The following is a 15,749-nucleotide window of genomic DNA, read 5'->3' as shown; positions in this document are numbered from 1 at the left end:
GTTTTCAGAATGGACCATATTAGATATATTCTATTATGGTCTCTCTGAATTTTCGAAAATGTCATTGGACCATTCTGCAGGTGGATCTATTCACCTGAAGAAAACGCCTGGAGAGGCTCAAGAACTCATTGACATGGTTGCAAACAATCAGTTCATGTATACTTCTGAGAGGAATTCCGTGAACAATGGGGTGCCTCAGAAGAAAGGAGTTCTTGAAATTGATGCTCTGAATGCCATATTGGCTCAGAACAAAGTGTTGACTCAACAGGTCAACATGATCTCTCAAAATCTGAATGGATTGCAACATGCATCCAACAGTACTAGAGAGGCAGCTTCTGAAGAAGCTTATGATCCTGAGAACCCTGCCATGGCAGAGGTTAATTACTTAGGTGAACCTTATGGAAACACCTATAACTCATCATGGAGAAATCATCCAAATTTCTCCTGGAAGGATCAACAAAAGCCTCAACAAGGCTTTAACAATGGTGGACGCAACAGACTGAATAATAGTAAGCCATATCCATCATCTTCTCAGCAACAGACAGAGAACTCTGAACAAAACAATTCTAATTTAGCCAATATAGTCTCTGATCTGTCAAAGGCCACTTTCAGTTTCATGAATGAAACAAGATCCTCCATTAGAAATTTGGAAGCACAAGTGGGCCAGCTGAGTAAGAAAGTCATTGAAACTCCTCCCAGTATTCTCCCAAGCAATACAGAAGAGAATCCAAAAGGAGAGTGCAAGGCCATTGACATAGTCAATATGGCCGAATGCACAAGGGAGGAGGGGGACGAAAATCCCAGTGAGGAAGACCTCCTGGGACGTCCCTCAAACAAGAAGGAGTTTCCTATTGAGGATCCTGAGGAATCTGAGGCTCATCTAGAGACCATAGAGATTCCTTTGAATCTCCTTCTGCCATTCATGAGCTCTGAAGAATATTCATCCTCTGAAGAGAATGAAGATGTGACTGGAGAGCAAGTCGCTCAATACTTAGGAGCTATCATGAAACTGAATGCCAAGCTGTTTGGTAATGAGACTTTGGAAAGTGAACCTCCCTTGCTCATTAGTGAACTAGATACTTGGATTCAGAGAACTCTACCTCAAAAGAAACAAGATCCTGGTAAGTTCTTAATACCTTGCACCATTGGCACCATGAGCTTTGAAAAAACTCTATGTGATCTTGGGTCAGGGATAAATCTGATGCCACTCTCTGTAATGGAGAAGCTGGGGATCATTGAGGTACAACCTGCTTTGTTCTCATTACAATTGGCAGATAAGTCAGTGAGGCAAGCATATGGAATAGTAGAGGACGTGCTAGTAAAGGTCAAAGGCCTTTACATCCCTGCTGATTTAATAATCCTAGACACTAGGAAGAAAGATGATGAATGCATCATCCTAGGAAGACCTTTCCTAGCCACAGCAGATGCTGTAATAGATGTCAACAGAGGTGAGTTAGTCCTTCAATTGAATGGGGACTACCTTGTGTTTCAGGCACATGGCCATCCCTCTGTGACAAAAGAGAGTAAGCATGAAGAGCTTCTCTCAGTTCAGAGTCAAGAAGAGCCTCCACAGTCAAACTCTAAGTTTGGTGTTGTGAGGCCACAACCAAACTCTAAGTTTGGTGTTCAAACCCCATATCCAAACTCTAAGTTTGGTGTTGGGAATACCACACTTAAATTGACCTGATCACCTTATGGCTCCATGAGAGCCACTGTCAAGCTATTGACATTAAAGAAGCGCTTGTTGGGAGGCAACCCAATTTTATTTATCTAATTTTATTTTATTTTGTTTCTTTGTTATTTTTGTGTTGAATTAGGTACATGATCATGAGGAGTCACGAAAAAATCAAAAAAATTAAAAACAGAGTCAAAAACAGAAGAAAAAAATTTTTCACCCTGGAGGACGCACGGGCTGGCGTTCAACGCCCAGAAGGAGCATCTGGCTGGCGTTCAACGCCAGAACAGAGCATCTTTCTGGCGCTGAACGCCCAAAACAAGCTACATCCTGGCGTTTAACGCCAGGATGCGCACACAGAGGACAATCTGGCGCTGAACGCCAGAAACAAGCTTGAAACTGGCGTTCAACGCCAGAAACAAGCATCACATGGGCGTTTAACGCCCAGAACATGCACCAATGGGCGTTTGAACGCCAGAATGATGCATGAAGGCATGTTACATGCCTATAGGGTGAAGGAATGGTATTTCTTTTCACCTCAGGATCTGTGGACCCCATAGGATCCCCACTTCAGGATCTGTGGACCCCACAAGATCCCCACCTAACATATTCCCACCTTACCTTCTAATCCTAGTTTTTGTGATGTGATTCCCCATGTCACAATTCCCAATCTTCTTCACCATTCACATCAACCTCCTCTTCCCCATAAACCCCACCTACCTCCATCAAATTCAAATTCAATTTCCCACCCTTTCCCACCCAAAATGGCCGAACCTATACCCTTCCCCCTCCCTATAAATACCCTTCTTTTCTTTTACATTTTCACTCAACACAAACCCACATTCTCCCACATAGCCGAACCCTCTCTTCTCCCTCTCTACCATATTTTCTTCTTCTTCTTCTACTCTTCTTTTCTTTTCTTGCTCGAGGACGAGCAAATTTTAAGTTTGGTGTGGTAAAAAGCCTAAGCTTTTTGATTTTCATTCACCATCAATGGCACCTAAGACCGGAGTTTCCTCAAGAAAAGGAAAAGGGAAAGCAAAAGCTTCTTCCTCCGAGTCATGGGAGAAGGAGAGATTCATCTCCAAGAGCCATCAAGACCACTTCTATGATGTTGTGGCAAAGAAGAAAGTGATCCCTGAGGTCCCTTTCAAGCTCAAGAAGAATGAGTATCCGGAAATCCGACATGAAATCCAAAGAAGAGGTTGGGAAGTCCTAGCCAACCCCATGCAACAAGTCGGATTATTGATGGTTCAAGAGTTCTATGCTAATGCATGGATCACTAGGAACCATGACCAAAGTATGAACCCAAGCCCAAAGAATTATCTCACAATGGTTAGGGGGAAATACTTGGATTTTAGTCCGAAAAATGTGAGGTTGGCGTTTCACTTACCCATGATGCAAGGTGATGAACGCCCCTACACAAGAAGGGTCAACTTTAACCAAAGGTTGGACCAAGTCCTTAGGGACATATGTGTGGAAGGCGCCCAATGGAGAGTAGACTCCAAAGGCAAGCCAGTCCAACTAAGAAGACTGGACCTCAAGCCTGTAGCTAGAGGATGGTTGGAGTTCATTCAAAGATCCATCATCCCTACAAGCAACCGATCTGAAGTTACTGTGGATCGGGCCATCATGGTTCATAGCATCATGATTGGAGAGGAGGTGGAAGTTCATGAAGTCATTTCCAATGAACTCTACAAAATAGCTGACAAGCCTTCATACATGGCACGGCTAGCCTTCCCCCACCTTATATGCCATTTATGTTACTCAGCTGGAGTTATCATAGATGGAGATGTCTCCATTGAAGAAGACAAGCCCATCACAAAGAAGAGGATGGAGCAAACAAGGGAAGCTCCTCACGGCCTCCAAGAAGAACATGAGGAAGTGCATCATCAACAAATGCCTCAAGGAATGCACTTCCCTCCCAACAACTATTGGGAGCAACTCAACACCTCCTTAGAAGATTTGAGCCATAATGTTGAACAATTAAGGGTGGAACATCATGAGCACTCCATCATTCTCCAAGAAATAAGAGAAGATCAAAGAGCAATGAGGGAGGAGCAACAAAGGCAAGGAAGGGACATAGAAGAGTTGAAGAACATCATTGGTCCTTCAAGAAGAAGACGCCACTAAAAGGTGGATTCATTCCTTGTTCTTTATTTCTTTCTGTTTTCGGTTTTTAAGTATTATGTTTATCTATGTTTTGTGTCTTTCTTTCATGATCATTAGTGTGTAACCATGCCTTAAAGCTATGAATAAATTCCATTAGTCCTTCACCTCTCTTAAAAGAAAAATGTTTTAATTCAAAAGAACAAGAAGTACATAATTTTCGAAATTATTATTGAATTTAGTTTAATTATATTGATGTGGTGACAATGCTTTTTGTTTTCTGAATGAATGAATGAACAGTGCATATGTCTTTGGATCTTGTTGTTTATGAGTGTTAAAAATTGTTGGCTCTTGAAAGAATGAGGAACAAAGAGAAATGTTATTGATGATCTGAAAAAAAAAAATCATGAAATTGATTCTTGAAGCAAGAAAAAGCAGTGAAAAATTCGAAAAAAAAATGGAGCTAAAAAGAGTATATAGAAAAAGAAGGAGCAGTAGAAAAAGCCAATAGCCCTTAAAACCAAAAGGCAAGGGTAAAAAGGATCCAAGGCTTTGAGCATCAATGGATAGGAGGGCCCAAGGAAATTAAATCCAGGCCTAAGCGGCTAAATCAAGCTGTCCCTAACCATGTGCTTGTGTCATGAAGGTCCAAGTGAAAAGCTTGAGACTGAGTGGTTAAAGTCGTGATCCAAAGCAAAAGAGTGTGCTTAAGAGCTCTGGACACCACTAACTGGGGACTCTAGCAAAGCTGAGTCACAATCTGAAAAGGTTCACCCAGTTATGTGTCTGTGGCATTTATGTATCCGGTGGTAATACTGGAAAACAAAGTGCTTAGGGCCACAGCCAAGACTCATAAGTAGTTGTGTTCAAGAATCAACATGCTTAACTAGGAAAGTCAATAACACTATCCGAAATTCTAAGTTCCTAGAGAAGCCAATCACTCTGAACTTCAAAGGAAAAAGTGAGATGCCAAAACTGTTCAGAGGCAAAAAGCTATAAGTCCCGCTCATGTAATTAAATTAATATTCATTGATATTTTGGACTTTATAGTATATTCTCTTCTTTTTATCCTATTTGATTTTCAGTTGCTTGGGGACAAGCAACAATTTAAGTTTGGTGTTGTGATGAGCGGATAATTTATACGCTTTTTGGCATTGTTTTTACATAGTTTTTAGTAAGTTTAAGCTACTTTTAGGGATGTTTTCCTTAGTTTTTATGTTAAATTCACATTTCTGGACTTTACTATGAGTTTGTGTGTTTTTCTGTGATTTCAGGTAAATTCTGACTGAAATTGAGGGATTTGAGCAAAACTCTGAAAAAGGCTGACAAAAGGACTGCTGATGCTGTTGGATTCTGACCTCCCTGCACTCGAAATGGATTTTCTGGAGCTACAGAACTCTAAATGGCGCGCTCTCAACGGCGTTGGAAAGTAGACATCCAGGGCTTTCCAGCAATATATAATAGTCCATGCTTTATTCGAAGAATGACGACGTAACTTGGCGTTAAACGCCAAGTTCATGCTGCTGTCTGGAGTAAAACGCCAGAAAAACGTCATGATTCGGAGTTAAACGCCCAAAACACGTCATAACCTGAAGTTTGACGCCAAGAAATGCCTCTACACGTGGATTGATCAAGCTCAGCCCAAGCATACACCAAGTGGGCCCCGGAAGTGGATTTATGCATCAATTACTTACTCATGTAAACCCTAGTAGCTAGTCTAGTATATATAGGACACTTATCTATTGTATTAGACATCTTTGGTCTCAGTTTTGTTTTATTCTCCATCTTAGGAGATCATTGATCACGTTTTGGGGGCTGGCCATTCGGCCATGCCTGAACCTCTTTTGCTTATGTATTTTCAACGGTGGAGTTTCTGCACGCCATAGATTAAGGGTGTGGAGCTCTGCTGTACCTCAAGTATTAATGAAATTCTATTTTCTTTTATTCAAATTTCTCTTATTCTTATTCCAAGATATTCATTCGTACTCAAGAACATGATGAATGTGATGAGTTAGATAACCCTCATTATTATTCTCACTTATGAACGCGCGTGATTGACAACCACTTCCGTTCTACATGCAACACAAGCTTGAATGTGTATCTCTTAGATTCCCCAACAGAATCTTCGTGGTATAAGCTAGATAGATGGCGGCATTTATGAGGATCCGGAAAGTCCAACCTTGTCTGTGGTGTTCCGAGTAGGATCCTGGGAATCCGGAAAGTCTACCTTGTCTGTGGTATTCCGAGTAGGATTCCGGTAATGAATGACTGTGACGTGCTTCAAACTTGCAACCTGCTGGGCGTCAGTGACAGACGCAAAAGAGGGATTCTATTCCAGTAGGAAGCGGGAACCAACCGGTGATTGGCCGTACTGTGACAGAGTGCGTGAGCATTAGCTTTCACTGCGAGGATGGGATGTAGCCATCAGCCATGGGTGATGCCTCCAGACTGGTTAGCTGTGCGAGTGACAGCCGCATAGGATATTTCCCCGAGAGGAATGAAAGTAGCCACAGTTGATGGTGAACCCCTATACAAAGCTTGCCATGGAAAGGAGTAAGAAGGATTGAATAGAAGGAATAGGAGAGCAGGCGTCCGAGAGCTCTACAGCATCTCCATTCAGCTTATCTGAAATTCCTACCAATGAATCTACATAAGTATTTCTATCCCTTTATTATTTATTTTCTTATTTCTATTTTCGAAACCCATAAATCAATATTTAATCCGCCTAACTGAGATTTACAAGGTGACCATAGCTTGCTTCATACCAACAATCTCTGTGGATTCGACCCTTACTCACGTAAGGTTATTACTTGGACGACCCAGTACACTTGCTGGTTAGTTGAACGGAGTTGTGAAAGAAGGTCAATTTCTAAAAGGAATAATTTCACAATGATGCCAAAAGGCACAAAATAGGAATCACAATTTCGTCCACCATGGGGGCAACTGCCCCCAGTGAAATTTCAGAAATTACTTAATACTTCATAATAAAATGTCTTAAATGTCCCCACTATATAATTTATTTTGACCCCACAACCCCAAATCAAATCCCTAACCCTTCTTTTCCCAATCTTCTTCATCTGCTCCAAGCCTCCAAGCTTTGCAGCCTCCAACCTTCGCACTTCGCAGGTCGCAGCCCGCACTCGGCAGTCGGCACTCTTGTCTCCAGATATTAGAGCCACTCCGCCGCTCCACGTCTCAGCCAGTGTCACGGCTCTCTCCCCGCTGACGTTTCTGGCTCTCCGGCCTCCGCCTTCCTGTCTCCAGAGTCACTGCCGTGTCTCCACATCTCCGCGTCTCCTTCTGCCTTCTTCTTCATCGATCGGTTCCGATCCGTTCGTCCTTCTTCTTCGAATACTGCAAATCTGTGATCTTCTTCTCTCTTTGGTTTTCAATCTTCAGTCTTCACTCTTCAAGCTTCAGCAGAGAACGCCTGGCTTTCGTCTTGCTGCCGCTGAACGCCGCATAGATCCGTCACTAGCTACTGTCTACTGGGTTTTACACTTTTGCTTCCTAGAGTTCAACTGTTCAGATTCAATCTTGGATTTTTTTTTTGGTACAGTCATGAATCATGATTCACAGATCTGCAATTCTGCTTATTCACTTATTTGCTTCATTGTTGTTTGATAACTGATTTAGTTGTTAATTGTGAATTTGTATTGAATATTTGATTTTGTTCTGATAATCTGATGTAATGCAAGTTTAGTTTGATTAATTTATTTGTTAATTGTTTTTGTGCATTGATTTAATTATTTTTAAAGATTTAATTTGTTCTGATGTATAAATACGAGAAAACAATATAAATCAGTCAATAATCAACTAATAGTCTAATATTGATTTTGAATTTTTGGATGTAGAAAGTAGAAATCTTCTGATGATTCCTTTTAATGATCTGATATATATTTGTTGATTAAGATGAAGCATTCTATTTGTTGCATCAGATTGGGAATTTTTAATTCTTTCATAGCAGCTTGATTACCTAATACCTTCCTCTTGATTGGAATTCACAAGCATGAAGCATCCTCTTTAATCAATGATAAGGCAAAGAAATGAGTGGCTGACAAGAGAGACTGAAAATTATTTTCTTGTTGTTTTATTTAAATTATTTTGTTGGAATTCACAAATCACAAGCATTCTCTTTAAGCAATGATAAGGCAAATTCTGTTTAAGTAATGATAAGGCAAAGAAATGAGTGGCTGACAAGAGAGGCTAAAAATTATTTTGTTGTTGTTTTATTTAAATTATTTTGTTGTATACTTGTATTTATAATTTTATATTGTAATTTTTAATTTGTGTAGAATTGTGTATTTATAATTTTATAGTGTATTTTTAATTTGTGTATAATTTTATACTTGTATTTATAATTTTGTATTTATAATTTTATCTTATTAGTAATGGAGAAATATTTCAAAAGAACCTCATCATTGGAGATTGGATTCCAAAACAATTCATCGACTTCTTCTAATAAAAGGAGGTTTTTAGAATTCGAAGTAGATAATCTTATAGCAGATCCAGGACAACGACCAAAGATTTCAAGTTATCACCCGAATGACAGAGACAAAGTTAGATGTGCATATTTGCAAAAAGGTCCTTGTCAACCAAGGACTCACGATTTTCTGCAAACTGCTTGTGGTTCTTCTTTTCGAAGATTTAATCCTAATTGGTTTGATGACTATGGCAACTGGTTAGAGTATAGTATATCAAAAGATGCTGTTTTTTGTCTTTGTTGTTATCTTATGAAACCTGAGACTGAAGGTGGTGATGCTTTTGTAACTACTGGCTTTTCAAATTGGAAAAAAAAGGAGAGACTACAAATTCATGTTGGGATTCATGATAGCGCTCATAATCAAGCTTGGAGAAAATGTGAAGCACTTATGAGACCAAAACAACACATCACTGCTGCTATTAAAAAACAATCTGAGCAAGCTAAAAAGAATTATCAAATTCACTTGACAGCAACAATTGATTGTATTAGATTTCTTTTGCGACAAGGATTGGCCTTTCGTGGTAATGATGAGACAGATGATTCTGTTAACCAAGGAAATTTTTTGGAACTTCTAAACTTTCTTGCTCAACATAATGAAGAGATTGGTCGTGCTTTCAAAAATGCTCGTGGGAATCTTAAACTAATAGCACCCTCAATTCAAAAAGATATTGTAAGAGCTGCTGCAAGGGAAACGACAAAAGTTATTGTAGATGATCTTGGGGATGAATTATTTGCTGTATTGGTTGATGAAGCCCGTGACATTTCTATTAAGGAGCAAATGTCAGTTTGCTTAAGGTATGTGAACAAAGAAGGACAAGTTAGGGAGCATTTTCTTGGTCTTGTTCATGTTTCTAATACTAATGCTTTATCTCTAAAATTAGCATTGGAGTCATTATTAGAAACATATAATTTAAGTTTATCAAGAGTACGTGGACAAGGATATGATGGTGCAAGTAACATGCAAGGAGAATTTAATGGTTTGAAAACTTTGATATTGAAAGAAAATTCTTATGCTTTCTATGTACATTGCTTTGCTCACCAACTTCAGTTAGCTCTTGTAACGGTTGCAAAAAAACAAGTTGAAATTGCTTTGCTTTTTAATTTGTTAACTAATTTGTGCAATGTTGTTGGAGCTTCGTGTAAACGAAGAGATATGCTTCGTGATAGTCAAATGACTAAGACAATTGAAGCACTAAAAAATGGAGAAATTTCTAGTGGGCGTGGTTTGAATCAAGAAATAGCTTTAAAAAGAGCTGGAGACACTAGATGGGGTTCACACTATGGAACTATACTTAGATTAATTTCTTTATTTCCTTCTGTGGTTAATGTTCTTGAATATGTTGAGGAAGATGGAAATAATTCAGAACAAAGAGCTGAAGCATGTCATTTATTGAATGTCATTCAATCCTTTGAATTCATTTTCAACTTGCACTTGATGAAAAATATCTTGGGAGTTACTAATGAGTTATCTCAAGCGTTACAAAGGAATGATCAAGACATTGTAAATGCTATGGCATTAGTCAAAGTGTCTAAGCAACGGTTGCAAAATATAAGAGATGATGGCTGGTCTCTTTTACTTGACGAAGTCTCACTGTTTTGTGACAAACATGATATTACTGTTCCAATCATGGATGATATATTTGTGTCACAAGGAAGATCAAGACGCAAAGCTCAAAAGATATCAAATTTGCATCATTTTCAAGTTGAGATATTCTATCAAGTAGTTGATAGACAACTTCAAGAACTCAATAATCGTTTTACAGAGGTAAATACTGAATTGCTTCTTTGCATAGCTTGTTTGAATCCAAGACACTCATTTTTTGCATTTGATACGGAGAAGTTGATCCAGTTAGCTCAATTCTATCCATTAGAATTTTCTTCCACTCAACTTTTGGCACTTGACAGTCAACTTGAGAACTTCATACTAGATGTGCGTTCTGATGATCAATTCTCAGACTTAAATGGAATTGGTGCTCTTTCTCAGAAGTTGGTTGAGACTCGAAAAAATATTGTTTATCCATTAGTGTTTCTTCTTTTGAAGTTAGCTTTAGTTTTGCCCGTAGCAACTGCATCAGTTGAAAGAACTTTTTCTGCTATGAACATCATAAAGAGTCGACTTCGGAACCGTATGGGAGACGAATTTTTAAATGATTGTTTAGTGACATACATAGAAAGAGAGACATTTGATTGTATTGACAATGAAAAAATTATTCAATCTTTTCAAAATATGAAACCTAGAAGAATGGAATTCTAAATTATTTGTTATTATTTTGAATTATTATTTTATTTTAATTTATTGGTTAAATAATTTAAAAAATCTTCATATTTTATAACATTAATTATAAAAATTATTATTATATTATATATATTTTGTCCCCACTGAAAAAATTTTCTGGATCCGTCACTGCACTCATTACACCTATTTCTAACTAAATCACCAATAATAAACCCATAACCAAATTTTTTAGTCTTCTTATCTCTTATAAATAAACTATTCTTTGATTTTTCTTTTTTATAAACTGCTGTGATTTGTAGCGTGATTCTCTCCTCATAAACTGCTATGACTAATAGTGCAGTTTATGTCATGTCATTTTCTCTTCATAAATCACTATAACTTATAGTAATTTATGCTTTATATGCAAAAAAGTAAAATACTACAACTCATGCGATTTATATAGAAAAAAAATTGTATACATACTTAAGCAAATCTCACTTATTGTAATTGTATAATTTTAAATCTCAATCAATTTAATAATATAATTTGTCCTAAATTAATAGTGAAGATTAAAATATATATTTTTTAATTTTATAAAAATTTAAACTAAACAAAAGTTATATTGATCAAATAAAAAATAAATATTTTATAAAAATAAAAACTTATTTAATCCTTAAATTTTTAACATAAATTAATTAAATAGTGTTCAAACTTCAAACTTCAAAGTTAAAAATACAGCTACCTCCGATTGAATGTAAAATTGTAAACCGCAACCAAAACTTTAAAATACTGAAAAAAAAAAAACTCAGTTGTCGAGGCTAATCCATGCTTTTCCTTCTGCGTTGGTAATACTTTATTTTGGATAAGAAATAATCTATATAAAAATACGCATTATTTGTGATACTAATACAGTATGAAATATGAAATGTAGTTTTATTCGTACAGTGATTTAATTTTTGTACCAACAATAAAATAGCTCACGAGAAATGGCATGCGTGGTTATTATGCCGGAAGCCCGGAACCAATTTGCACACACGAAAGTGGTCTAAAACATTCATATTCTAATATAATATAAAAAAAATAGATATTATTATAAAGATTTTATAATTATTTTTATGTAAAGATACATTTTTTTTTATTATTGGATGATGAATTGTAGAATTTGATTTGATATGTTATAAAAATATTATCTTTTTTTAAAATATGACTAAACAAATAAAATATATTTTTAATACAAAATTTTTCATAAAAAAATATTTTTAACATTTGAGTAAGTGCCTAAAAAAATTTGTCAAAAATAATGTATTATAAAAAAGCAATTACCAAATATATTCATAAAATAATCTTCCTGCAATATGCTATACTTGTATGTCCACACACCACTCACACAATTATATTCAGAAAAAGTATAAAAAAATTAATTTTTAATTTAACAATTTTAATAAATAAAATTATAATTTAAAAATTAAAATAAATAAAATAATTTTAAAAAATTAACTAATATTAACAGAAAAAAAAAAAAAAAACTATCTAACATTCCTCTTACATAAATCACTAGTCAAGTGTTGAAGTTACTTTTTCAGTGAGATATTAAATTACACTACCTAGTGTAACGAGTGATTTAAGATATTCAGCGGTAAAGTTCACGTAGTCGTTACAACTTACAACCACTTTGCTACACTTTATGTCGATATTGTATCAAAATTTGTTGGATTAAATATTTACTACTAGGCTACAAACTACGGGTGATATTATCACTTCCAAAATTGATAATATCATTTTTTGGAATATTTTTAAAATCATCCTTTATCATCATTAATTCTTTTTCAAAAATTTTTATTAATAACATAACATAAAAAATTATTTTCGATTAAAATGTGACAACTTTCTCTCTTAGAAGACCATAGTTATTGATAAAAGTACAGTGGAATTTATAGTAACGCTAATTAACAACTTCCATCTTCTAGGATCAGTTGGAAACTCGAACACAAACTTATTTTCATACCACATATAGCTACTAATAAGAACACTACTTTAATTAAGGTCTTCAATTCTAAGGCTAGAGTTGGAAGTAAGTTAAGTTGGGTTGTACTAGAAAAGATCTTGTTCAGTTCTTAAAAATTGAGTTTGATTTACGATTCGACTCATTTACAATCGAGTTTACTTCTTAAGTCCAAGCTTAGTTCACAGAAAGTTCACAAATTGACTTGAGTTTACGAATTTTGACTCAAATAATAAGAACATAATCTATAATTTTATATCAATAAATTATAATTTATATATTTTAAAAAATTAAAAAAATCAATTTTATATCATCAATAAATTATAAATTTTTTATTTATATCTTACATCAAAATTATATATAAAAAATAAATATAAAATTTTTAATAATTAAGATTATTAATATATATATATATATAATTATATATTACTATTTCATATGTATATTTATAATATTAAAATATAAATTAAATGTATATAGAATATGCGTATTAATATATATATATATATATATATATATATAATCGAGCCAGTTTACGAGCTAATGAGTTAAATTTATTCAAACTTAAACTCGACTCATTTAATTTATAAACTCAATTCTAAACTCAAACTTGACTCATCAGTTCACGAATTTAATTTATTGAGCTATTAACAAATTAAATTCAAACTGGCTCTTGAGTTGAGTTGACTCGCCTCCCAACCCATCTAAGGCTAACATTAATAAAATAAAAGCAACACAATTGTTTATATCTTACACTACATAGGTCTATCATTACAATGGCTACTGGTGAAGCATACACTGTTCAACATATTAAAAATTCAATGGAGAATCAAAATAAAGAGAAGAAAACATATTAAATCAGCTAATCAATCCGCTTGAAACAAAATGATTAATAAACTAATAAAGTAAGGACTCGGGGGCAAGTCAAAGTTTCCACACTGAAGTGAAGTGTTTTTCAGCCTTTAGGTCTTTACCGCTTTGTGGTGTCTGCCACAAACACAAAGCCTTAAACCCTTTCTCTCTACTCTCTCTCCATAGCCTCTTCAATTCAATGCATCCAAAACTTGCAGGCTCCAAACACCGAACCCCAACTTTGAGTCTCCATTTCTCACCTCAAAAGAAGAGACAACAATAGAAAAAAGCAAACACATTCCTTGGAATATGTAACAAAATTTACCTAATATCTCGGCATTGCTTAGCTTAATGTCCCCACATTTGGAAATTGAGATTTTTATAGAATTATTGTTGTTGTCAAAGCTTCAAAATTTCCATACCTCATCTTTAGCAAGGAAGGATCTTCATCATTTGCAGTTAGAAAGAAAACCCCTTTTCACTTTGTTTACTCATATTGTTAGACCCCACATGTGACCAAAAAGAGAAAACAGCATAATACAATTTATTAGAAGTAATTAGAAGTAATTACTAGTTTGTACATTTCTAATCACTATTATCTCAGATGGGTGTTGTTCACTTTACACTCCTCTGCTTCATTTTACTACATTCATGGAAGATTGCAGCTTACAATGATGAAGATTGGAAGAAAGCCACTGCAACATTCACCAAAGACACTGATGAAGGATCTCTCGTTACTGGTACTACATTTTCATTTTGATAAATGACAATGTCTTAGCATAAAAAACTACAGTAACTGAAAAATGTGGATTTGCATGTGTTGCAGAAGGAGCTTGTGGCTATGGAGATATTCACAAGGCAAGTTATGGAAAACACAGTGCTGGATTGAGCAGCATTTTGTTCAACAGAGGGAGTGCTTGTGGGGCTTGCTATGAGATCAGGTGTGTTGACCACATCTTGTGGTGTGTTATGGGAAGCCCTTCTATTGTTGTCACTGCTACAGATTTCTGTGCTCCAAATTATGGCCTCTCAGTTGATTATGGTGGATGGTGCAACTTTCCAAGAGAGCATTTTGAGATGTCACATGCTGCATTTGCCCAAATTGCAAAGAGTAAAGCTGATATTGTTCCAGTTCAGTATAGAAGGTAAAAAGGTTCTTTCACTGATGAAAGATATAGAATGTGTTTAGTAACTATAGATTAAATTACTCTGCCAGTCGGTTTACCAAATTTGTAATTAAGTCCCTATAGTTTTAAAAACCAATTGGGTCCTTGCACCATTTTGAACTTTGTAATTAGGTCCTTATCGTGCCAAAAATGTTAGTTATCAGAATATTCTGAAAATGAGAGGACATTCAGGTTTACAAATTTACCTTTAAGCGTGGTATCTTCGATTTGGCGAAGGATATTCTGCTAACTTTAATGTTTTTAACATGGGAAGGACCTGAATACCAAATCTAAAACGTGTAGGGACTCAATTGGAAGCTTTTAAACTATAGGAATTAGCAAAGTAATTTAACCGTAAGTATATTATGACAGAATACAGAGATATTGAAACATAGACAAGATATTAAAGTTGTGACAATAACATCCCTTGTAATATGAGTGAAAAGTGTAACATGTTTATATACTTTGCAGAGTGAAGTGTCAAAGAAGTGGTGGCCTGAAGTACACAATGAGTGGAAATTCTCACTTCTATCAAGTTCTGGTAACCAATGTAGGACTTGATGGTGAGGTGGTTGCTATGAAAGTGAAGGGATCTAGAACAGGGTGGATCCCAATGGCAAGGAACTGGGGGCAAAACTGGCATTGCAATGTCAACCTTCAGCAACAACCTTTGTCATTCGAGGTAACTGTCAGCAGTGGAAAAACATTAACATCTTACAATGTTGCCCCGGCGAATTGGCAATTTTCACAGACATTTGAAGGAAAACAGTTTTCGGAATGAGTAGAATCAGAACTTCAACAGAAATGCTGAGTTTTGCAAACTTTGCTTTATGAATCCAATGACAGAGCACAAGCTTGATTGTGCAAATTTTGCTCATGATTCATGATCTAGATTGGTTCAAGTCTGTGGTTAAAATGGTTAGAAAGAAAGTTTAGTAATATAAAGCTGAGCAAATGGGTCATGTATGATTCTAATCCTTACAATTTCATCAATCAAAAGGCAGTCATTGATGGAATATATAGTCAGTCAAAAAGTAATAGTTATATGAAGCAAACAAATCAGTCTTTTTTCTATCTAGCAAGTTATTTTGTTGCTTGAGCTTTTTCTAATCCCTTAAGGGTATTTTTAATTGTGGGGTAAAAATGAAGTCAAAATTTTCGTAGATAAACTTAATGCATAAAATATACAATATTCTCCACCCAATTTTACCCCCAACCAAGCATACCCTAAATATGAATATATCTTA

At 35.6% G+C, this 15,749-nt stretch overlaps 2 protein-coding genes across 2 annotated transcripts; both read left to right on the top strand.

Annotated features, from left to right (window-relative positions):
• Window positions 1–8,175: 8,175 nt before the first annotated feature.
• On the top strand, window positions 8,176–10,521 carry LOC130965693 (uncharacterized). The gene has a single exon (XM_057890450.1). It carries the CDS (start codon window positions 8,176–8,178, stop codon window positions 10,519–10,521), a length of 2,346 nt encoding a protein of 781 aa, XP_057746433.1.
• A 2,976-nt stretch (window positions 10,522–13,497) lies between these two features.
• On the top strand, window positions 13,498–15,749 carry LOC130970199 (expansin-A20). The gene is made up of 3 exons (XM_057896195.1): window positions 13,498–14,076; window positions 14,163–14,481; window positions 14,974–15,749. Exons 1-3 carry the CDS (start codon window positions 13,941–13,943, stop codon window positions 15,281–15,283), a joined length of 765 nt encoding a protein of 254 aa, XP_057752178.1. The 5' UTR covers window positions 13,498–13,940; the 3' UTR covers window positions 15,284–15,749.

This window comes from Arachis stenosperma, chromosome 3, assembly GCF_014773155.1.
Source record: "Arachis stenosperma cultivar V10309 chromosome 3, arast.V10309.gnm1.PFL2, whole genome shotgun sequence".
Lineage (NCBI taxonomy): Eukaryota > Viridiplantae > Streptophyta > Magnoliopsida > Fabales > Fabaceae > Arachis > Arachis stenosperma.
The sequence above is the reverse complement of the archived record's forward strand: the minus strand, read 5'-3'. Positions and strand labels throughout refer to the sequence as shown.